General features: G+C 40.6%; 1 protein-coding gene across 1 annotated transcript in view; it reads left to right on the top strand.

Moving 5' to 3' along the window:
- Positions 1-26,266, top strand: part of LOC133046424 (sperm flagellar protein 2-like) — a 189,072-nt gene that overhangs the window by 110,014 nt on the left and 52,792 nt on the right. The window contains exons 22-26 of the mRNA XM_061129237.1: positions 7-145; positions 3,656-3,793; positions 9,560-9,711; positions 12,758-12,938; positions 18,351-18,516. Of these exons, the coding sequence (XP_060985220.1) occupies positions 7-145; positions 3,656-3,793; positions 9,560-9,711; positions 12,758-12,938; positions 18,351-18,516 (776 nt within the window). The remainder of the gene's footprint in view (positions 1-6; positions 146-3,655; positions 3,794-9,559; positions 9,712-12,757; positions 12,939-18,350; positions 18,517-26,266) is intronic.

The raw sequence follows: 26,266 nt of genomic DNA, 5'->3' as shown, positions 1-26,266 counted from the left end.
TTACAGAACAAGCTTCCAGCAGTTTCTGAGGCGTCCAGACCACAAGCAAGACTTCGTGTCTCAGTGGCAGGCGGATTTCAACTCCCTTCCTGACGACCTGTGGGATGATGAGGAAACAAAGGCTGAGCTACACCAAAGAGTGAATGTAAGGGAATCTGTGACTCATGGGGCCCAGGTCTCCACACTCTCAAACCTCCCACTGCAAAAGCCTCATTTACCCCCTCATTACTTTCCTGAGGTGTGAGGTCATGAGGAGGGAAATGGTTTGAACACCAACCTGCCGACTTTCAAGAGCAGTGGCTCTTTAGCACTTTGAGTTCAGAGTGAGAATCCAGTGGTCCATGCTTCTGGAAGGAGGAGCCAAGGCCAGGGATCTAAAATCATTCCAGCCTCTATTAATTTTATACACTCTTAACCACTTTGTCAGGTCACGTAAGCCTGTCCAAGTCTGGTATTAAGTATGTACCTGTCTTGGATGCAGTTAAATGGTTGGTTGATGTCAATGATAAGGGGAATGAGGGAACATTCCAGAAAGCCTGAAGTGTTGCCTCTGTTGAATAGATCCCTTGAGGGAAGCTACCAAATCTAACACATTTTTGTATCTCCAGCAAGCACAGTGCCTGGTACTTGGTCGACAGGCAGATTTTCATAAATTCATAAATGGAGTATACATTTAAGTATATATTTGTATATATTACCCTGATGCTTTAGAAAATATCCTCTGATGTTTAAGAAGCCTGATTTCAATTTCTTACCATTTCCTGTCTCTTACCTTTTCCTGTCAGGGGAATTCTTTCCCTTGACACAACTGAAGCCCGCCAGGCTCCTCTGTCCATGGGCTTTCCCAGGCAAGAATACTGAAGCAGGTTGCCATTCCCTTCTCCAGGAGATCTTCCCAACCCAGGAATCAAACTGAGTCTCCTGCATTGCAGGAAGATTCTTTACCATCTGGGCCACCAGGAAAGCCCTAACTATAGGCTACTAGTGGTCAAATCTGATTGTAGTCTAAATGTTTATTTGTACAACAACAACAACAGATTGCCACGCTCTACCCCATGACCCATTCATCTGCTCTGTGAATATTTATTGAACATCTATCAGGGTCTCAGCACTGTTCCAGGGGCTAGGGATTGACAGTGGGAAAAAAGCCTGTGATGTCAGGATGTTTATATTCTGGGGGCCAGAATGCAAAGAATAAGCAATAAACACATAAATGTAAGGTGAGTATGTCACTGGTAAGAGCTGTGTGAAGGACAAAGAGCATAGAGGAAAAAGCACTGATGTACTATTTAGTATCCACTGATTGTGTAAAGGCCCACTCTGAGAAGGTGATATTTGAGCAAACTCAGGAAACGAGACAATGAATGAGTCAGGCAGATCTGGGGAGAAAGAGTGTATTAGGCAGAGAGAAAAGCAAAGGCACTAAAGGAGGAGGATGCTTGGTGTGTTTAAGAGGCATTGGGAAACCAATTGGAGAGCTATTAAAGTTAAGTGAAGGCATGACATAACTTGGATGAATAGCATACTGGTAGGTTCTATCAAGAAGGTATTGAATGCCCCAGTACTGAAGCATTTTACCTGTTCTTAATCCTAAAACATATCTGCCTTTTCTGTTTCCTACCTATTCCCAAAGCGAGCCCTCCGATCAACTCTTGCCCCAGATCAATCAGATGATTGCTAGTAGAATGAGAAGGTTTTTAGACTTAAAATATCTTATGAGCATTTTTCCCCTAGTTCCTGAAGTACCATTTGTTTATTGTATACAAGTTAGATGTGTAATTAAAACAAACAAAAATTTAAAATGACAAATCCATAATCCTATTTGCCAGTAGTTAACCTCTTTATTCAGGGTAACAGTCCTTGTTCTTGGCTTATTTCATTTAAATCCTAAGAAGTTAATGATGAGGCTCTGCTATTGTGTTATCCTCATCTTACCATTAGAAAACCAAACTGCGGAGATAGAGTACTTGCTAAGGCCCCCAAGTGAGTCAGAAACAGAATGAGAACTAGAAACAAGGCCCCTGCTTCCTCCTCTGTCTTTTTAAAAATGTATAAATGTGTGGGGAGTACAAGCCAGTCCTCACTGAATGTCTGATAGAGCATTTGTGGAAAGACCCCAGAGACACCCAGATCAGCTCTAAATAATAGTATATTCTTCTGCCGTTAGCACACAGCTATAAAAATGGTGGTGATCTTTTCATTTCGCATGAAGCCCCCACAAGATAACAAACCAAAACACTAAGTGTTCCATAAACACAGCATCACAGAAATAAAACTCTCTGTGGATACTGGAATAAAGCTTCTTGCTCTTGAATTCCTGACTTCACCACGTTGAAACCATCGGCAAGTGATTTAACCACTCTGGGCATCCAATTTCTCATCAGGAACTTCTCTCTTGCTTATTGTGGGGATGAATGAGGTAATCAATGTCAGGCCCTAAACACAATGCCTAGTGCACAGTTAATATTCAATAAATTACTAATGTTATGAAAACTGTCAAGTTTTATTGGACTATATATATTTTCTTAATGGGATTTTTATTAAACAGATATTTTACTGCTATGATTTCTATGATAGTGTTTATAATTGAGAAATTATTGTATGCTGAATACTGTGCTAAGTGCTTTATGCATGCTAAGTCACTTCAGCCATATCCAACTCTTTGTGACTCCGTGGGTTGTAGCCCTCCAGACCCCTCTGTCCATGGGATTCTCCAGGCAAGAATACTGGAGTGAGTTGCCATACCCTCCTCCAGGGATCTCCCCAACCCAGGGATCAAAGTGCTTTATAGGCTTAGGCTAACTACAGCACATCCAAAGGGTAAACAATATCCCCATTTCACAGGCCAAGTAACTGAGCCCTAATCTAGTGGTACATCTTACTCAAGCCCACAGGCTCATATCCTGACTCCACCACTTGCTCATAGGGTGACTTTAGGGGAAAAAAAAAAAAAACACCTCTCTGTGGCTGACTCAGATCCTCACCTGCAAAAGGAAGATAATAAGTGTACCTAAGTTTGTTGGGAGGCATTCAATGAGTCAATATAAGTTCACTGACTTCTCTTCTGATGCAGTGACACACACAGAAAGGTATTATCATCATTATTGCTCAGGATCTAGTAAATGGCAGAGATGGGATCTTTAAAAGATTTTATTTTACTGCTAGCTCTATAGTACAAAGCTTATCTTCAGACAGCCCATTATGTGTCAAACACCATTTCTTGGTGAATGACATGTTCCACCCATGATTCATTAACAAGCCTATGTGTGCCCTTGGACTCCACAGAGCTACAGATTTCTTCCACCAACAATACACCATTTCCTCCAAAATTCCCTGAGAGGTCTTGTTTCAACCAAACAAGTCTTATGAGGAAGGATTAGAATACAGAAACCATAGCCCCCCATGAAGAAAGTGAACTGCAGTGGGTTTGGACATGGGTACAGGGTATGCTGAGGGGGACCTTAGAAAGTGAGGACCTGACAGAGTAGAAGCAAAATAAATATTTGTTGAGCGAAAGGATAAAATACATGAACGCATTAGATCTAAATCTTCTTCAGGCACATTTTTAGGACAGACAAAGGATTTTAGTTTAATTACATGGAGGTCCTCCAAGCTTCGATTCTGAAGCCTCACAGCGTTGCTTCTCTGTGTTCAGGATTTACGGGACCGCCTGTGGGACATTTGCGATGCCCGCAAGGAAGAAGCAGAGCAGGAGCGTCTGGACATCATTAATGAGAGCTGGTTGCAGGACTCGATGGGAATCGCCATGAACCATTTTTTCTCACTGATGCAGGTAAGAGTGGCTGGTCAGAATGACACAGATTCTGCCCTCTATGGCCATAGCCCTCCTGTTAACCACCCCTCTGGGAATGTAAGGGGCTGTTTGGAGCTTATTTCACTCAGAGCACCCGACCCAGTCTTGAGCCCCAACTTGCTAAGGAATTCAGCTGAAATAAACCATTTCAAGCAAACACCAGAACTGGGAACATCTCAAGCAACACCTCACCAGTTGTTTCCAGGTAGCCTGGAGCTGTGGAGGGGACAACAGAGATGATGTCTGTCCTGGGTCACTACCTCGCCATCTCCCTGCAGTGGACACCTGAAGCCTTGCCGCAGAACATGGGAAGATCAGTCTCAGCGGGCACTTGATTCCTGAAAAACATTTGTGTCCAGATTGGCAACACAGACCATTCATCAGAACAACCTGATTAACTTGCTTTTGCAGCCCATTGAAATAATGAATCGTGCTGGACCAGCTAAAGAGGCAGACGTTGATTTTTATTCCAAGAAACTCATCAACAATAGGGGAGAGAGCACAGACCAAGTCTGGAGACCCAGCTCTCCCAAGAAGAAGGGCTGGAGTGTTTCTAAGAGCTGGAGTGGTGTGGGGTGTCATGGGCAGCCTGTGTTTCTCAACTGGCCTCACCTAAAGGAAAAGTAAACTTTCTCCTCTCTTCTTGACGCAAGTAGTTCTACAGCTTGGAGCAAGATGTCTTCCTAAGTCAGGCTCCTCTCCTCCCAGAGGACAGGGACTTAAGGCTGCTTCTTTCACCTCATATGCTTCCATCTCAAAGAGGTGGTTCCCAGGTCCTTGACAGAGACAGTTCTGGTTCCTAGAACCCGAGGAAAGATCTGAAGAGATTTACATCTCAAAGTGACAGACAATGGGCTTACAAAGACAAGTTTCCTAAAGTAAATACTCTCAGACAAGGAAGATCAGGAGCTTGGAGTTAGGGAGAAACCTGTCTATAATCTCTTCACACTGAGGGGAATATGAAGGGTTTCTTGGTAATCAAGCTGAGTCTACAGAAGTATTCTTTCCTAAGAAATAGCAGTGAGGATACAGTGGAAAAGGGTACCTTACAGGTCTTGAACTGGCTAGTTTACAGAAGTTATTGCCAGAAATGAGGATAGTTAGCTGAGGCTCACCAGACCTGTGCACAGGAGGTGTTCAGTACATTCTTGTTCAACAAGTGACTTTGACGGCGAGGACTCCCAGCACTCCAGGAGACAATCGTGGACCACTGGAGGCAGAAGCCTAAGACACAGGAGCTGCCTCACTGATTGCCAGCTCTGGGATCAGGAGAGAGCCGCAAGACGTGGATTGTGCTGAGTCTGAAGGCGAGACACCCAGCAGCCTAAACCCACTGGGGTGATGCCCCTGGGGTGCCACTTTGGGTCAACAGAGATTGAATGTTGGTAAAGGTGTGTCAAAAGCTTAGGGTAGAAATAACAGAAATCCAATAGTGAAGGGAAAGGGATTAGAGAATACTTGTAAATCATTCACAGAGGTCCAAGCAATATGCACCTCTTGTGAAAATGGCATAACTCTTACACCCCACAATACCTGCCTTTCAGACTCTCCCTGAGACACAGAATCTACATCTAAAACCAACTAGGGGGGAAAAAAAGAGGGTAAAGGAAAAGACAGCAAACAAAGGCTAATATGTATTAAATTCTTAATCTGTATGTGCCAGACATGGTTCTAAGGATTCTTCATGTGCAATACATTAAACCTTCACAGGAACCCTAGGCTGTACATTCTATCTTAATGCTCATTTCACAGATGAGGAAACCGAGGCAAACATAGATGAAGTAATTTGACCAATGCCACATGCCAATCGAGAGAGAACTGGGATTTGGACTCAGGGAGTCTAACTCCTGGGAGAGTACCTCTGACCACTGATTTGTCATCAGTGTTTCCATAGTTAAAGGCTAGCCAATAGAACAGAAAAGGCCTTGTTCTACATGGATTGACAGAATCCTATAAAAAAGGGAAAAAAACAAAGCTGCAAACTACAAGAGAGTAGTAGATTTCAGTTCAATAAGTGAAAAGAAGAGCCTAATGATTGGAACTGCCCATCAAATAACAGACTTTGCAGGCCCTTGAGCTGCTGGTCCAGGAGCCCATTAACAGTCTATAAGACAAAATTCACATGGCAAATAGATGGGGAAACAATGGAAACAGTGAGAGACTTTATTTTGGGGGCGGGGGGTGGCTCCAAAATCACTGCACATGGTAACTATGGCCATGTAATTAAAAGACGCTTGCTGCTTGGAAGAAAAGCTATAACCAACCTAGACAGCCTATTAAAAAGCAGAGACATTACTTTGCCGACAAAGATCTGTCTAGTCAAAGCTATGGTTTTTCCAGTAGTCATGTATGGATGTGAGAGTTGGACTATAAAGAAAGCTGAGCACTGAAGAATTGATGATTATGAACTGTGGTGTTGGAGAAGACTCTTGAGAGTCCCTTGGACTGCAAGGAGATCCAACCAATCCATCCTAAAGGAAATCAGTCCTGAATATTCATTGGAAGGACTGATGCTGAAGCTGAAACTCCAATACTTGGGCCACCTGTTACGAAGAACTGACTCATTGGAAAAGAACCTGATGCTGGGAAAGATTAAAGGTGGAAGCAGAAGGGGACGACAGAGGATGAGATGGTTAAATGGCATCACCAACTCTTTGGACATGAGTTTGAGCAGGCTCCAGGAGTTGGTGACGGACAGGGAAGCCTGGCGTGCTGCAGTACACAGGGTTGTAAAGAGTCAGACATGACTGAGCAACTGAACTGAACTGAACTGAAGACAAGGTTTGTACAAAACAAATTTTAGAAAATGCTATGCTACATGATTTCTAAGATTGCTTTCAAAACTGAGATTCTATGAAGACAGAAACAGTGAGAAAGCATTATTTACTAGCTACCACAAGTGTGAAAACAGTCTTAATTCTGCTTATATGGGTATTGTGGATGTACAATGGCATCTTATTTGTAGTTAGCTGTATGATGAGTCAAATTATGTCCCCCCAAAATAAATTAATATTTTATATAAAATATTATAACAGGGTTAGTCTGAGGCATGGATACCAACACTGTATGAAATACCAATTATATAAAATAGGACCTACTAACCTTAATCATAATTAAAGAGTTCAGTTCTCTAAGTTAAGGAGGAAATAATTTCCTGATTTCTAAATATATTTACCAAATAATGCTAATTTGATAAGCATTATTAAACCAAAATGCTTATAGTTTAATAACTAACAATTTTTATAGCCTCACAATACTTCAGTTCCCCGAATTTATTTGTCAATATCCAATTTGTACAAATTGGGTTCATTAATACATTTGCATGCCACACACTGTAAATGTGGTATCATGAAGATTCTCTTGAGTATCAGTTCAGTTCAGTTCAGTTGCTTAATCGTGTCCAACTCTTTGTGACCTTGTGGACTGTAGCACACCAGGTTTCCCTGTCCATCAGCAAATCCCGGAGCTTGCTCAAACTCACATCCATCGAGTCAGTGATGCCATCCAACCGTCTCATCCTCTGTTATCCCCTTCTCCTCCTGCCTTCAATCTTTCCCAGAATCATGGTCTTTTCCAATGAGTCAGCCACCAAAGTATTGGAGTTTCAGCTTCAGCATCAGTCCTTCCAATGAATATTCATTGGACTGATTTCCTTTAGGATGGACTGGTTTGATCTTCTTGCTGTCCAAGTTATTATCAAGAGTCTTCTCCAACACCACAGGTCAAAGGCATCAATTCTTTGGCACTCAGCTTTCTTTATAGTCCAACTCTCACATCCATACATGACCTCTGGAAAAAACATAGCTTTGACTAGACAGACCTTTGTCAGCAAAGTAATGTTTCTGCTTCTTAATATGCTGTCTGGTTGGCCATAGCTCTTCTTCATATTTTATCTTATCTTAAGATAACATATAAATGGTAATTTTATTTACAGTATAGAATTAACCAAAGGAATTTCTTCCTATTTCAATTACTTATCTAGAAAAGATTAATACTGCAGAGAGCAGCTTTTCAGGATCAATTTGGTTTATCCTTTCCTGTATCAAAAACGAATCTATTGAAACTATCCTTGTCTTTTGTTGTAGACTACAATGCAAAGCAGACATTTATTTTTTCCAAACTCAATATGACAGTACAAGACTGTTCCTTGATGTTTTATTACATAAATGACAACATTACTTGCTTGCTGAATATAGGAACCCCTTTATAAATATACTGCCATGCTCCTCTGTCCATGGGACTCTCCATGCAAAAATATTGGAGTGGGTAGCCATTCCCTTCTCCAGGGAATCTTCCCTGCCCAGGGATCGATCCAGAGTTTCCCACATTGCAGGCAGACTTTTTACATCTGAGCCACCAGGGAAGCCCCTATAAATATCCTGAGTTAGGTTCAGCAAAGGGCTTTGAACACCAGGTGAGTTTTGTTCTTTTTAGAAAAGATGCTTTCAATAATTAACTAGCTGTTGTGGAATAAGTCTGCATAAGAGCTTCCATCTTGAGAGTCCCTTGGACTGCAAGGAGATCAAACCTGTCAATACTAATGGAAATCAGTCCTGAATATTTATTGGAAGGACTGATGCTGAAGCTGAAACTCCAATACTTTGGCCACCTGATGCGAAGAACTGACTCATTGAAAAAGACCTTTATTCTGGGAAAGAGTGAAGGCAGGAGGAGAAGGGGATGGCAGAGGATGAGATGGTTGGATGGCCTCACTGACTCGATGGACTTAAGTTTGAGCAAGCTCCAGGAGTTGGTGATGGACAGGGAGGCCTGGTGTGCTGCAGTCCATGGGGTCACAAATAGTCAGATGTGACTGAGCAGCTGAACTGAACTGAACTGGTTTAAGTGACCCTACTAACAAAAGCAAAGAATGAAGGTCATGGTTCCACCACCAGAGAGAAGCACTGATATGCCAACTGATCTGACATCTAATAGGAGAGCAGGTTGGAAAACTCATGGTCTGTGTAACTGACAATATGCAGGATCTCACTGCACATATGTGTCACAATTGCCACAAATGGAAACAACCTGCTGGGAGGGAGTCATGAATAACTGATGCTCCTCTGTGCTTCTCCATTTCCTGTCCCTCAAGATGCCTACTGGCAAAGTTAGCAGAGGCATTTTATTTTGAGCTTGGAGGAGTGACCTCCCTTTCTGTTCATGTTGATCAGGAATGGAAACTGTGAGAAAAATATTCATTATCACTTCACCTCACCATTTGTTAGTTCTCCACAGCTACATTTCATAGTCCTACAGGACCAAAACCTAGTCTTATTTTGTGTTTCAGTTCTTTCATAGCAGTATATGTATGTATATTATGTATTTTATGTGTACTTTTAGTATTTCCCAAGTCAACTAATGTGTTATGTATGATGAAACACACTCAAATGTTTGTTAATGTATTGATTGGTTGAATATAGGGCACAAAGAATTCCTAATGTCAAAATAATGACTAATATGCACTATTTCAGACATCAACCTATCTTTTGTAATGTTATTAAGAGGCATTGGAATGTCATCTTGTTAAGTGGACTTATATTCAATAAGTAAAGAGAATGCAAACTCACCAACTTTCTTTAATTTTTATGAAATCTTAAATAAACATTTAAAAACCATTTCTCTTAGTTTCTAGAAAGCTGATTTCAACCTACTGTTTTTAAATAGTGTTTATAGAGCTTATATGGAAAATATGTGCAGATTATCTTGTTCTGTCTTGGATATTAACATTCATATTTGCTATTAAAGGCAGAAATAAACCGTTTCCAAGATACGAAGAGATTCCTACAAGATTATTACAGGGCCATGGAATGTAAAATTCCAATGGATGACACTAAGAGATTCACTCGAGTCCCACTGGTCCAACTGGATAGTAAAGATATTTTGGAAAGCCAATTTAGGTAAGGCAGACTATCATGTTGCACTGTAATTAGTCTGAAGATAAAGCTTTGTGATTTTAAATTGAATACCACTATAAAACCACACTCCTGTATCTGCTAATCCAAAATCCAAAAAAAAAAGGTCTGAAAACTGAATTATTTCTTTTCTAACTTTGACAAAGACTATTGATATGCATTATTTATTCTACTTACCTACTCATTGGTTACTCATTTTTGCTGCAGAGATATAATGTGTTTTGTTATGGAGTGCTTCCACCATGCTGCTGGGGGTAGTAGGGAATATATAGTATATACAGATTCTGAATTCTGAAACACTTTTGACCACAAGGCTTTCTGGTAAGGGATCATGACCCTCTACCACTTTTATGAAAGGTCCCATGCTGTTCTGTGTGTATGGATGTGTCTGTGTGTGACATCATGTAAATGAAACTTCAAGGCATTATGTGTCTTCTTTTATAGTATAGGAAACTGAGAAACAGTAAAGACTCAAACTTATGTGGTTATGTCTTTGTGAGACTGAAACTTCTTAGTGATCTAACATCAGATTCCCACCAGCATGAAAATAAACTTGGTGGTAAGGGTAGAATAAAAATTACATTTTAAGCCAATTACTAGTTATATGTAAATAAATTAAAACAATTTATTTGGGAAAGTCACCCCCAACTCTCTTAAGCCTTGGTTTCGTTATCTGTAAAAGTAGGGTGGTTATGAAGACTGCAGAAAATGAAATCCTCAGAACATATAGCACCATGTCTGAGAGTCAGAAAACTTGAGACCTAGTCCCAGTGACTCTCAATAAGTGGTAACTATTATCTTTATTGCATAATATGACAACGAACTATTCTTCCTCACATGCACTGTTTTAATTGTGAGTATCTCTTGTTTTACCCTCCCTTATGCCATCAAGAATTTGAAATGGCCTGAGCACAACGGGATTCCACAGTGATCTGAGACCCATTTCTCTGTAGGCTTCTTCCATCTAGTCCCATCATGTCCCTGTCAGGACCATGCATAAGCAAGAAAACACAAAAAGGAACATCTGTACCCTCTTTTTGACACAAATACAAGATAAATGTTTTAACTCAGCCAGTGCTGAAAGAGGACATTGCAATTAAAAACAATAAGAAAATTTCCAAAGTGATATGAACCATCAAGAGTCATCAAAAGAGGCCAAGGTTCAGTGTCCCCAGTGTCAGTGCATTCTGTTCTTAGCACAAAATAGCAAGTCAGGCCTAATGGGGAAGCTGTTAATGTTGGTTAGTAGAATGAGATGGGCAAAAGAACAGCCAGTTCTTATTTTCTGCAAAACAACTCTGCACCAGTCTCAACCTCAAATCACTGCTGTAAGTATCTCCTGGAACTCTCAGCCAATGGATGTGCCAGCCAACCAGTCCACCAGTCTCTTTAACATGGGTAGGGAAATGAGCACAGCGTCAAGCATTTTCACATAGTTTGTCTATTTTATTCCTCCAACAGCCTAATAGTAATAATAATGGTATTAACTAAAAACAAATGATGTACAAAAATAATAGTAATGATAATATTATTATATTTGTATTCTTCCAAGAGGAATGGAGCCTCAGAAAGTCAAGTGACATGCTCTAGTTCATATCTACTGAAATATCTACTGATATTGAGAGAACTAGCTAGACCAGAATTTTTCTCAGTAGATGAATTCTAAACCCAGATTCCTTTTTTAAATGATATGCCGCCACTGCAGTCCTCCAAAGCAAGGTGTTCAGAAATGCCTGTTGCCCCATCTTCAACGTCTAGAGATAATCACACAAACATTACCTTAACTGGTTAAACACATGAATCTAATATGTCTCAGTGACTGAGACTGAGCATTACTTGGTTATTAAAGTGTCAACTGGCCTTGTGGGTAGGTGGGTACTGAGTCACAAACACATGGCCTCCATAGGCACCGTATACTGTCAAAATTCCAAACACTGTGATAATCAAAGAGCCAGCTTCAGAAAACCTCATCTGATGCTTCAAAACATGTCCAAGCCAGTGATTTGCAAAAATTCACAGCCAGCTTTCTGCATCACTGTTCCATTCCCCAGCAACTTGAGTCTGCCAAGCTAAACACATGCTCTTCTCAAGTTTTAGCCAAGGCATCCTGGGAGCTCCTTTCTGCCCAAGCTGAAAGCCCTTCCTGTGTTCTATCACTGAGCGGGATCCCAGTCACAGTAAGCATTCTGATCTGTGGATCACTGCTTGCAGTTAGCCTCTGAGATCCTGGGATCCTTCAGGGATTGGACATTCCCAGGGGCAGCTCTAAAATCTCTACACAGGGGCAGCAGCAATATGATTGAGAGCAAGGGGAAAGCCTAACTCTGCGTTCTCACAGCACTTTGCAAAACCGTTCATCATCCATTCTTAAGGTGGGGGGAGGGCTGCTGGTGCTTTCAAACCTCAGTGAGACACCCCTTGCAGACTTCACGACTATTATAATATATACCACTTTTAACTTTTCATTTCCAGAAGCCGAGTGCTAGTCATATTAAAGAAAGTGAAGTCGCTCAGTCATGTCCGACTCTTTGCGACCCCATGGACTATAGCCTACTAGGCTCCTCCATCTATGGGATTTTCCAGGCAAGAATACTGGAGTGGGTTGCCATTTCCTTCTCCAGGAGATCTTCCCAACCCAGGGGTTGAACCTGGGTCTCCCTCACTGTAGGCAGATGCTTTACCATCTGAGCCACCAGGGAAGCAATCTCAAATCTATTTGGTTTGCTTTTTCATTCCTTGTTGGACGTTTATATCCCGACAAATTCCAAAATTGAATTTCTTCATAAAATTGCCTTCCTCATAATTGCCAAGAATTAGTCCTAAAGATTATGTTTTAGCATTGCTTGTCTCTAGTTTCCTCTTGTTAATAAGAGTCTCTGGATCATAAAAATCTGAATACAGTGTTTCATAGTCTTTTCTCCATCAAAAGGGTTCTTCTTAGAACAAGAGAACAAAATTTACTGAGTAGCATGGCCACAAAAATAGAATTCTGTTAAAGTCTTTATATTTCTTTTTTGTTGATTTTCCCAAGAATTCCCCTGGTTCCTCGAAGATCCATTTCTCCAGAGTCAGCTTTATCCAAGCCAAAAACAAAAAGCATCCTGAAGGGCAAGATCGATTACACGCTGGAAAGTGTAGAGTTAAACTTTGAGGCCGATGAGAAGATGGTGATGGATACGTGGCAGCAGTCTTCTTTGGCAATATCTCACATGGTAAGCAATGCTGGTTATTACATTTTCTTTTAGTAACACTCATTCATTGGATTCCAAAGTTGGTAATATGCTATGAATAGAAAATTTACACAATGTTCACAGTATACATTTATATCTCCCAGAAGTTTTTTTTTTTTTTTTCCTAGAAGAAATAAGAGAAACAGAGAGGTCAACTTTGCCGTTTAAGAATGGGGCCCAGTAGGGCCAGATTTTTAAAGTCAAGACTTCAGCCTACACTTTCTTTAAGTCTTAGTACTTCCTTCATTACCAACCAATTGGTTGTCTGTTTCCTGAAGCCCAAACCTTCTGTGATCATTTGCTCTTCCCATCCTTGTAGCAGTTATTGTCTCTCCTACTCTTGACTCTTAGTGTCTAGGTTATTGTTTATAATTTTTATCTCATTAATGTTTTCCTGAATACTTAACAATTCTAAAACTTTCTGTATCTGCCACACGTAGCATAATGCCCACATCTAACACAATATTGAGTCCTCAGTACATTCTTGAGATGCTTCTGCTGCTATGCTCATGACACTGATGTTCATATAAATGATGATGGCAGTGGCAATGAGCTGTAGTCTGCAAAGACCACAACTATCAAGCATCAGAGAATAGGAAACCAGATCTAAAAGTTCTAAGAAAAGAAGTTGATTAATTATCATTCTTTGTTTAATTGAACATAAACATATTTTACAAATCTTATGCATCCTACTAAAATTACCTAGGAAAATAAGTTTTAAAATATTAGATTCTTAGAGAGTATCCTACAGCACCAAGAGCCCTGGCCACATCTCTTGGGTAAGCTGTGTGATCTCAGGAAAATCACTTAACCTCTCTGAGTCTTCAGGTCCTTATCTGTAACATGGAGACATTCTACCTAGCCTTTCTTGAATGACTGAAAAGATCCAATGAAATAATGAATATGAAAGTTTTTTGGAAACTAAATATAATAGATCATTATGTTAAGAATTTTGTTTAAAACTGTATCACTTTGCTTGCAGACTTTTGAAAACCATACAGAAAGCATAGGAGGAAGGATTGTTTAGTAATTAATATTCCCAATAATTACATTTGAATCCTGATTTTATGACTTAACCCAGGTCTCCCACATTGCAGGCAGATTCTTTACCAGCTGAGCTACAAGGGAAGCCCAAGAATACTGGAGTGGGTAGCCTATCCCTTCTCCAGTGGACCTTCCCAAGCCAGGAATTGAACATGGGTCTCCTGCATTGCAGGTGGATTCTTTACCAAGTGAGTTATTAAGGAAGCCCTTCATATTTCTAGTAGACTTCCAAATGATTTTGACACTAAATGACCTTAAGAGAACTTTCCCTGCTGGCTCAGACAGTAAAGAATCCACCTGCAATGCAGAAGACCTAGGTTCTATCCCTGGGTTGGGAAGATCCCGTGGAGAAGGGAATGGCTATGCACTCCAGTATTGTTGCCTGGAGATTTCCATGGGTGGAGGAGTCTGAACCCCTACAGTCCATGGGGTCACAAGAAGTCAGACACGACTGAGCAACTAACACACACAAGAGAACTTTGAGTTTCAAATAAGAGAGGCTTGATTCAATAAAGTGATGCAGGGAGAACAGGACCAGCTGAGATCAGGGCAATTGAAATGACAGAACTTTAGCCTGGGCTTTTTCTGTACACAGCAGCTTTACCAAGAGCTATCTACTTAGTATGTTATGTTAATTTTTAGCAGAACTTTCTTCTAATTAGCAGGTATGCAATGATTTCAAAGAAACCAGTCATGTTTAACGCCCACTATATCAAAGCATTATTTCTACAGTTTCTTCAGCCTTACAAGCTAGATTACTAGGTATACTGTGAATTATGTTAATTTTTGAAAGAGACCCAGAGGTGTTTGAGGGAAGTGGGCTAGAAAAATGCAGGTAATGATAATCACCATCACCATTATCACAAGGCTGTTTACAGAGGAGAAAAATCCAATTTTAAAGGAAATTACTAACTTACTGTGCCTTGCAAGAACAGATTCAAAAATGAATTGCTTGCAATTTAGGGGAGAATGTTAACAGTTTTACCAAGAATTTGAAAGTACAGTATATATCATGAAATTCATTTTTATCAAAAGAGCATCTGATTAAAAAAATACATGCACACACACCAGAGAAACTGCCTTGCTCTTTGAAACCTTTCTGTATCCCTCCGAGGTTCTGCTAATACCGAAAGAGCTGTGGGTGGGTGTGTGTGCTCAGTCGCTCAGTCGTGTCCAACTCTTCATGATCCCATGGACTGTAGCCCACCAGGCTTCTCTGTCTATGGAATTTTCCAGGCAAGAATGCTGGAGCAGGTTGCCTTTTCCTATTCCAGGGGATCTTCCTGACCCAGGGATCGAACCTACATCTCTTGCGGCTCCTGCATTAGCAGATGGATTCTCGACCACTGCGCCAGAAGCTGTGGATATATTCTGTAGCATATGGTTATTTTTTTTAAAATCCTATCAATCAATAAGCCTTTCCTGGACATCTTCTATGAGTATTAACACAGATGCTAAAAGCAATGGAGATAACTAAGACACAGGGCTGGCTTAGCTCTTGAGAGCTCTCAGCCCATTTCAATATTGGAGATGAGAATTAACAGTCATAGAACAGTTGAAGGCTTCCCTGGAGGCTTTGATGGTAAAAAGTCTGCCTGCAATGTGGGAGACCCAGTTTTGATCCCTGGGTCAGGAAGATTCCCTGGAGAAGGAAATGGCAACCCACTCCAGTATTCTTGCCTGGAAAATCCCATGGACAGAGAAGCCTGGCAGGCTACAGTTATGGGGTTGCAAAGAGTCAGGCACAACTGAGTGACTAACACGCAGAACAGTTGAGGACAGTTACATGCTGAGCCGCGGTGGTAAAGCATGGTGGGACTCTGCGGCGGGGATCTGGAGAGCACAGGAATTGGCTGGTCTATGTTGCCCACAGGACAGCAAACTTCTTTGAAGGTAAACATTAGATTGTGCCTTTTTCATCTTTCTGTTCACCTCTATCCAACTCCCCCTTTCTCCTCCAGGCCCCCAACCCAATTCTCCCCAGAAATATCTTCAGACTTGGACACAGGAAGAACATTAATAAATAAACAAACTCCTTGGACCTCCATTTCCTCACCAGTTGCCTTACTGAGATTTTTAAGTTTTCAACCATTTGTTGCTACTGCCCCCTTGGTGTGTGCAAGTTTTCTTTCTCCCTTTTGGAGAAACGCCCTTGGATCATAGTTGATTAACAATCTTGTGTTAGTTTCAGGTGTGCGGCAAAGTTATACATATATACATTTCTATTCTTTTCCAACGGTTTCCCTGGTGGCTTGGATGGTAACGAATCCACCTACAATGTGAGAGACCTGGGTTTGATCCCTGGGTCGGGAATATCCCCTGGCGAAGGGAATGGCTACCCACTCCAGTATTCTTGCCTGAAGAATTCCATGGACAGAGGAGCCTGGGAGCCTATAGTTCATGGGGTCACAAAGAGTCAGACATAACTGAGCTACTAACACATACAGTTTTTCAAATTCAATCCCACTCCTGGACATATATCTGGAAGATAACATGGTTTGAAAGTTGCAGTCTTTCTAACTGCAGGTACAGCCGCAGCTGCACAAGCCCCAAGACAAGGTTTTCCTGAGGCCGGCGGGGCAGGGAGAGGGAGGGGTCCCAGCCGCAGCTCACCCCACCCCATTCATCAGCTGTTGTGTTGTGACCACACAGTTAATCTCTGATACCAGGAAATCTGTGAGAGCGAAAGAAGCACAGTACAGATATAGAGAGAAGCTCAAAATCTCCCAGGGAGAGGAAGTTAAGAACCAGCAATGTGGTTAGCTGGGGGACAGGCCGTCCTCCATGAACACTGTACATTCCTGGAGTGATGTCTAGTGTTAGAATAGAATGGGAGCCCAGGATTCAAGTGTCCGTGAGCCCAGTTAATACAGGGCATGGACTCCCAAAACTTGACTGAAGAACAAGACAGATTCTCACTATGTACAAAGCACAGACATATATAAAGTACATAGGCAGGTACACTTCTGTAGTATTCAGATTTCATGGAGGGGAATGTAATTAGGAGAAACGGACTTAAAAACAATCAATAACGAAAAACAAACAACAACAAAAAAGGATTGAGAAACACTGATTTAGGGGAATGCCCCAGATTGAAAGCCAAGAGATAACAGGAACTTGAAAGAATCAGTTCAGTTCAGTTCAGTCACTCAGTCATGTCCAGTTCTTTGTGATTCCATTGTCTGCAGCATGCCAGGCTTCTCTGTCCATCACCAACTCTCAGAGCTTGTTCAAACTCACATCCATCAAGTCGGTGATGCCATCCAACCATCTCAGCCTTTGTCATCCCCTTCTCCTGCCTTCAATCTTTCCCAGCATCAATGTCTTTGCCAGTGAGTCTGTTCTTCACATCAGGTGGCCAGAGGATTGGAGTTTCAGCTTCAGCATCAGTCCTTCCAATGAATATTCAGGACTGATCTCCTTTAGGATGGACTGATTGGATCTCCTTGCAGTCCAAGGGACTCTCAAGAGTCTTCTCCAACACCACAGTTCAAAAGCATCAATTTTTCGGCACTCAGCTTTCTTTATAGTCCAACTCTCACATCCATATATGACTACTGGAGAAACCATAGCTTTGACTAGATGGACCTTTGTTTTGCAAAGTAATGTCTCTGCTTTTTAATGTGCTGTCCAGATTGGCCATAGCTTTTCTTCCAAGGAGCAAGTGTCTTTTAATTTCATGGCTGCAGTCACCATCTGCAGTGATTTTGGAGCCCAAAAAATAAAGTCTGTCACTGTTTCCATTGTTTTCCCACTATTTGCCATGAAGTGATGGGACCGGATGCCATGATCTTCATCTTTTGAATGTTAAGTTTTAAGCCAGCTTTGTCACTTTCATCAAGAGGCGCTTTAGTTCTTCTTCACTTTCTGCCATAGGAGTGGTGTCATCTGCGTATCTGAGGTTATTGATATTTCTCCCGGCAATCTTGATTCCACCTTGTACTTCATCCAGCTTGGCATTCCCCGTAATGTACTCTGCCTCTAAGTTTAATAACTTGGAAGAATAGTGAGCATTCAATCCGTAGGTCTGAGATTGAGAAAGAAATGCTTGTATGACTATGGAGCTTTCCAGGTTTGGAGGCAGCAATGAGGAAATAGAAAGACGCATGGCAGGCAGGGCTTGAGAAAGTGAGTGGCTGCCCCACAGAGGGCCTCAGGAAGCCACATCTCGGGACAGAGACCAGTTTCCATTTAAGTGAAACATCGAAGTGTGTTCTGTAAAGATTCAGTACATGGCATGGTTGTTTCAGTAAAAAGAGGTTTCAATGACATTGGGTGATGACTCAATCCACATAGTTATCATCTTTCATAAATGGTGCACTAACTGAAGTATTGCTCTTATACAACCAGGTAGCTGCTGAAATTCATCAGAGGCTCATCGAAGAAGAAAAAGAAAACCAGCCAGCAGACACAAAAGAAAAACCTCCTCAGGCGGCTGCAAATAAAAAAGTGAAAAAGGAGCCTCCACCACCACCACCGCCACCCAAGAAAAAAAAAGAGGACAAAAAAGGAAAAGGTATTCACAGCTTTAGCATCCAGAACCATGGATGCTCAACTTCTCCTTGGTGGAAAATAAGGACTTAACAGGCACATGAGCCTCTGAGCTACTAGAATGCTGTTCATTAGGTTTTATTTAAAGACTCGGGCTTCTGTAAGCTCGAATGTTAGTTGGCAAACATTCTCCATGCCAGCCCCATCTAAGTTGTTTATCCACATAACCAAGTGTATTTAGGGTGAAATAAATCTCAAAGACAGTTTAAAACATGTGAAAAGAACCCCAAGATGACCCTGTGCAATCTGAAAAGTATGTGCAAGAGGACTGACAGTAGCTGCCTTAATCAAGAGAGGGTTACAAGCAACAGGTGGTAGTTTAGTCACTCAGTCATGTCCAACATTTTTGCTACCCCATGGACCATCGTAGCCCGCCAGGCTCCTCTGTCCATGGAATTTACCAGGCAAGAATATTGGAGTGGATTGCCATTTCCTCTTCCAGGGGATCTTCCCAACCCAGGGATGGAACCAGCATCTCTTGCATCTCCTGTATTGCAGGTGATTCTTTACCGCTGAGCCACCAGGTAAGCCCAAAAGCTAATTCTGTGTGTGTAAATTTCAGGCTTGAAGTGAAAGTGAGAAAGTGTTAGTCACTCAGTCATGCCTGACTCTTGTGACCATATGGACTGTAGCCCGCTAGGCTCCTCTGTCATGGGATTCTCCAAGCAAGAATACTGGAGTGGCTTGCCATGCCCTTAGGTTTAATTCAGATCTCAGGTTTAACTTAATCTCCTGGAGGCCTCCTCCTGCCTAAAACTCTTTAAGATAGAGTAAAAAGAGGAAAGAAAACTTAAGTTCGGAGACACCTCCAATAACTTTGGGGATGAGCTCCACCACAGATATACTCTGCCCTCTGAATGTTCCCGCTTGTACATTTCTGAAGTGACTTGAGGCAAGAGAGGAAGAGAGGAAAGCATATGAGCAGAAGTCCCTCCACTGATCAGTTGCTCCTGATGTGTTTGTTAGGTCCCTACCATGCAGAACACAATTAAGATGGGTCCGAGGAACACAATGGTAAACTTACATAAAAAGTCAGAACCCTGGTCCCTCCCCTGAAAGAACTGTAGTCTAAGGCAGAGACAGACATGTGACCAACCATTATTCTTTACGAAGAAGTACAGGTTCCTGGGGTCGCCATGGGGTTGCAAAGAGTCGGACATGACTGAGCAACTGAACTGAACTGAACAGGTCCCTGGAGAGCACAGTCACCTCACTCTATCTGAGGAAGTAGGAAGTGCTTTCTGGGTGGAGTCCATCCAGGTATCTAGGGTGGGAGTTACAACAAAGCCCTGAGGATGGGAGAGGCGTGAGGTGATGGCCCCTGGAGCAGAGGGAAGAGTGGCACTACAATTAAGAACTTGTGACCGTCATTTTTCTCAAATGGTGAACATAAAGGAAATAATCAGCATTTGAAGGAAATGATTCAATTCACTTTAATGGAATAGTTAGTTGCTTCCAGTTTCCTAATTTTACAGATGCTAATACAGAAACCCAGAGATATTAAGGGCTCTTTCATCTGTAACTTATACTTACATTCCACTACTGCAAATAAGTGCAACACATCTAATTACGATTTCTTTGTTGATATTTGTCTTCTTCCCAAAATTGAACCCCTTGACATCAGACCTTCAAGAAAAATTTATTGAACTAAGTAGAATTATATAAGCTAGGCTTGCAGCTAGAATCACACTGCCATTTCATATGGGTACATTCTCAGCCAAACACTGACAAATCCTTATTTTCTAATTCTCATAGACTATCTCTGAAGTACTTGTAGTTAAGTACTAGTTAAAAAATAATGAAGTAGGAGGGGCAGTCCTAAGATGGTGGAGGAATAGGATGGGGAAACCAGTTTCTCCCCCTGAAATTCATCGAAAGATCATTTGAATGCTGAGCAAATTCCACAAAACAACTTCTGAACACTGGCAGAGGACACCAGACACCCTGAAAGGCAGCCCATTGTCTTCGAAATGTTTTATCATTGGTGTAATATAGATGGAGACGTCTTGAGGCTACTGTAAGAATAACACTGATGGGCTTCTAGGTTGCTTCCATGTCCTGGCAATTATAAACAGTGCTGCAATGAACATTGGGGTGCACGTGTCTCTTTCAGATCTAATTTCCTCAGTGTGTATGCCCAGGAGTGGGATTGCTGGGTCATATGGCAGTTCTATTTCCAGTTTTTTAAGGAATCTCCACACTGTTCTCCATAGTGGCTGTACTAGTTTGCATTCCCACCAACAGTGTAAGAGGGTTCCCTTTTCTCCACACCCTCTCCAGCAGTTATTGCTGGTAGACTTTTGGATAGCAGCCATCCTGACTGGCATGTAATGGTACCTCATTGTGGTTTTGATTTGCGTTTCTCTGATAATGAGTGATGTTGAGCATCTTTTCATGTGTTTGTTAGCCATCTGTATGTCTTCTTTGGAGAAATGTCTGTTTAGTTCTTTGACCCATTTTTTGATTGGGTCATTTATTTTTCTGGAATTGAGCTGCAGGAGCTGCTTATATATTTTTGAGATTAATCCCTTGTCTGTTGCTTCATTTGCTATTATTTTCTCCCATTCTGAGGGCTGTCTTTTCACCTTGCTTATAGTTTCCTTTGTTGTGCAAATTTCTAAGTTTAATTAGGTCCTATTTGTGTATTTTTGCTTTTATTTCCAATATTCTGGGAGGTGGGTCATAGAGGATTCTGCTGTGATTTATGTCGGAGAGTGTTTTGCCTATGTTCTCCTCTAGGAGTTTTATAGTTTCTGGTCTTACATTTAGATCTTTAATCCATTTTGAGTTTATTTTTGTGTATGGTGTTAGAAGGTGTTCTAGTTTCATTCTTTTACAAGTGGTTGACCAGTTTCCCAGCACCACTTGTTAAAGAGGTTGTCTTTTTTCCATTGTATATCCTTGCCTCCTTTGTCAAAGATAAGGTGTCCATAGGTATGTGGATTTATCTCTGGGCTTTCAATTCTGTTACATTGATCTATATTTCTGTCTTTGTGCCAGTACCATACTGTCTTGATGACTGTGATTTTGTAGTAGAGTCTGAAGTCAGGCAGGTTGATTCCTCCAGTTCCATTCTTCTTTCTCAAGATTACTTTGGCTATTCGAGGTTTTTTTGTATTTCCATATAAATTGTGAAATTATTTGCTCTAGTTCTGTGAAGAATACTGTTGGTAGCTTGATAGGGATTGCATTGAATCTATAGATTGCTTTGGGTAGTATAGCCATTTTCACTATATTGATTCTTCTGATCCATGAACATGGTCTATTTCTCCATCTGTTTGTGTCCTCTTTGATTTCTTTCATCAGTGTTTTATAGTTTTCTATGTATAGGTCTTTTGTTTCTTTAGGTAGATATACTCCTAAGTATTTTATTCTTTTTGTTGCAATGGTGAATGGGATTATTTCCTTAATTTCTCTTTCTGTTTTCTCATTGTTAGTGTATAGGAATGCAAGGGATTTCTGTGTGTTAATTTTGTATCCTGCAACATTACTATATTCATTGATTAGCTGTAGTAATTTTCTGGTAGAGTCTTTAGGGTTTTCTATGTAGAGGATCATGTCGTCTGCAAACAGTGAGAGTTTTACTTCTTCTTTTCCTATCTGGATTCCTTTTATTTCTTTTTCTATTCTGATTGCTGTGGCTAAAACTTCCAAAACTATGTTGAATAGTAGTGGTGAGAGTGGACACCCTTGTCTTGTTCCTGACTTTAAGGGAAATGCTTTCAATTTTTCACCATTGGGGATAATGTTTTCTGTGGGCTTGTCATATATATAGCTTTTATTATGTTGAGGTATGTTCCTTCTATGCCTACTTTCTGGGGAGTTTTTATCATAAATGGATGTTGAATTTTGTCAAAGGGTTTTTGTGCATCTATTGAGATAATCATATGGTTTTTATCTTTCAATTTGTTAATGTGGTGTATTACATTGATTGATTTGTGGATATTAAAGAATCCTTGCATCCCTGGGATAAAGGCCACTTGGTCATGATGTATGATCTTTTTAATATGTTGTTGGATTCTGTTTGCTAGAATTTTGTTAAGGATTTTTGCATCTATGTTCATCAGTGATATTGGCCTGTAATTTTCTTTTTTTGTGGCATCCTTGTCTGGTTTTGGTATTAGGGTGATGGTGGCCTCATAGAATGAGTTTGGAAGTTTGCCTTCTTCTGCAGTTTTCTGGAAGAGTTTGAGTAAGATAGATGTTAGGCAACCTAGATGCCCATCAGCAGACGAATGGATAAGGAAGCTGTGGTACATATACACAATGAAATATTACTCAGCCATTAAAAAGAATTCATTTGAATCACTTCTAATGAGATGGATGAAACTGGAGCCCATTATACAGAGTGAAGTAAGCCAGAAAGATAAAGACCAATACAGTATACTAATGCATATATGTGGAATTTAAAAAGATGGTACGATAACCCAATATGCAAAACAGAAAAAGAGACACAGATGTACAGAACAGACTTTGGGACTCTATGGGAGAAGGCGAGGGTGGGATGTTCTGAGAGAATAGCATTGAAACAAGTATACTATCAAGGGTGAAACAGACCACCAGCCCAGGTTGGATGCATGAGACAAGTGCTCAGGGCTGGTGCACTGGAAAGACCCAGAGGGATGGCGTGGGGAGGGAGGTGGGAGGGGGGATCGGGATGGGGAACACATGTAAATCCATGGCTGATTCATGTCAATGTATGACAAAAACCACTATAATATTGTAAAGTAATTAGCCTCCAACTAATAAAAATAAATGAAAAAAAAAAAAAAGAATAACACTGAAAAGCAGAGGCAGGAGGCTTAAATCCAAAACTTGGGAACACCAGAAAACTCCTGACTCCAGGGAACATTAATCAACAAGAGCTCATCCAAAAGCCTCCATCCTACACTGAAACCAACCTCCACTCAAGAGCCAACAAGTTTCAGAGCAAGACATACCAAGCTAATTCTCCAACAATGCAGGAACATAACCCTGAACATTAAAATACAGGCAGCAAAAAGTCACACCAAACCCATAGACACCTCAAAACTCACTACTGGACACTTCATTGCACTCCAGAGAGAAGGGATCCAGCTCCACCTACCAGAACACTGATGCAAGCTTCCCTAACCAGAAAACCTTTACAAGCCACTCGTCCAACCCCACCCACAGGGAGGAACCTCCACAATAAAGAGGAACCACAAACTTCCAGCATACAGAAAGGCCACCTCAAACACAGCAATCTAAACAACATGAAAAAGCAGAGAAATATTCAGCAGGTAAAGGAACATGATAAATGCCCACCAAACCAAACAAAAGAGGAAGAGACAGGGAGTCTACCTGAAAAAGAATTCAAAATAATGATAGTAAAAATGATCCAAAATCTTGAAAACAAAATGGAGTTACAGATAAATAGTCTACAGACAAGGATTGAGAAGATGCAAGCAATGTTTAAGAAGGACCTAGAAGAAATAAAAGAGTCAATCAATAATGAATAACACAATAACTCAGACCAAAAACACTCTGGAGGGAAACAACAGTAGAATAACTGAGGCAGAAGATAGGATAAGTGAGATGAAAGATAGAATGGTGGAAATAAATGAAGCAGAGAGGGAAAAAGAAACAAGAATTAAAAGAAATGAGGACAACCTCAGAGACCTCTAGGACAATGTCAAACACCCCAATGTTCGAATCATAGGAGTCCCAGAAGAAGAAGGCAAAAAGAAAGGCCATGAGAAAACACTTGAGGAGATAATAGTTGAAAACTTCCCTAAAATGGGGAAGGAAATAGCCACCCAAGTCCAAGAAATCCAGAGAGTCCCAAACGGACAAACCCAAGGCAAGACAACCCAAGACACATATCAATCAAATTAATGAAGATCAAACACAAAGAACAAATATTAAAAGCAGCAAGGGAAAAACAACTAATAACACACAAGGGCATTCCCATAAGGATAACAGCTGATCTTTCAATAGAAACTCTTCAGGCCACAAGGGAATGGCAGGACATACTTAAAGTGATGAAGAGAAAAATCTACAACCCAGATTACTGTACCCAGCAAGGATCTCATTCAAATATGAAGGAGAAATCAAAAGTTTTACAAACAAGCAAAAGCTGAGAGAATTCAGCACCACCAAACCAGCTCTTCAACAAATGCTAAAGGATCTTCTCTAGACAGGAAATACAGAAAAGGTGTATAAACTCAAACCCAAAACAACAAAGTAAATGGCAATGGGATCATACTTATCAATAATTACCTTAGGTGTAAATGGATTGAATGCCCCAACCAAAAGACAAAGACTGGCTGAATGGATACAAAAACAAGACCCCTATATATGCTGTCTACAAGAGACCCACCTGTAACAAGGGACACATACAGACTGAAAGTGAAGGGCTGGAAAAAGATATTTCACACAAATGGAGACCAAAAGAAAGCAGGAGTAGCAATACTCATATCAGATAAAATAGATTTTGAAATAAAGGCTGTGAAAAGAGACAAAGAAGGACACTACATAATGATCAAAGGATCAATCCCAGAAGAAGATATAACAATTATAAATATATATGCACCCAACATAGGAGCACCAAAATGTGTAAGGCAAATGCTAACAAGTATGAAAGGGGAAATTAACAGTAACACAATAATACTGGGAGACTTTAATACTCCACTCACACCTATGGATAGATCAGCTAAACAGAAAATTAGCAAGGAAACACGAACTTTAAATGATACAGTGGACCAGTTAGACCTAATTGGTATCTATAGGACATTTCACTGCAAAACAATGAATTTCACCTTTCTCTCAAGTGCACACGGAACCTTCTCCAGGATAGATCACATCCTGAGCCATAAATCAGGCCTTGGTAAGTTCAAAAAAAATTGAAATCATTCCAAGTATCTTTTCTGATCACACTGTGGTAAGATTAGATGTCAACTACAGAAAAAAACTACTAAATATACAAACATATAGAGGCTAAACAACATGCTTCTGAATAATCAACAAATCACAGAAGAAATCAAAATATGCATAGAAATGAATGAAAATGAAAACACAACAACCCAATACCTATGGGATTCAGTAAAAGCAGTTCTAAGGGGAAGGTTCATAGCGATACAAGCTTACCTCAAGAAACAAGAGAAAAATCAAGTAAATAACCTAACCCTACACCTAAAACAACTAGAAAAAGAAGAAATGAAGAACCCCAGGGTTAGTAGAAGGAAAGAAATCATAAAAATTAGGGCAGAAATAAATGAAAAAGAAACAAAGGAGACCATAGCAAAAATCAACAAAGCTAAAAGCTGATTCTTTGAAAAGATAAATAAAATAAATAAACCATTAGCCAGACACATCAAGAAAAAAAAGGGAGAAGAATCAAATCAACAAAATTAGAAATGAAAATGGAGAAATCACAACAGACAACACAGAAACACAAAGGATCATAAGAGACTACTATCAGCAACTATATGCGAATAAAATGGACAACCTGGAAGAAATGGGCAAATTCTTAGAAAAGTATAACTTTCCAAAACTGAACCAGGAAGAAATAGAAAATCATAACAGATCCATCACAACACAGAACTCAAAACTTTAATCAGAAATCTTCCAGCAAACAAAAGCCCAGTACCAGACGGCTTCACAGCTGAATTCTACCAAAAATTTAGAGAAAAGTTAACACCTATCCTACTCAAACTCTTCCAGAAAACTACAGAGGAAGGTAAACTTCCAAACTC

This window comes from Dama dama, chromosome 25 (assembly GCF_033118175.1).
Source record: "Dama dama isolate Ldn47 chromosome 25, ASM3311817v1, whole genome shotgun sequence".
Classification (NCBI taxonomy): domain Eukaryota; kingdom Metazoa; phylum Chordata; class Mammalia; order Artiodactyla; family Cervidae; genus Dama; species Dama dama.
The sequence above is the reverse complement of the archived record's forward strand: the minus strand, read 5'-3'. Positions and strand labels throughout refer to the sequence as shown.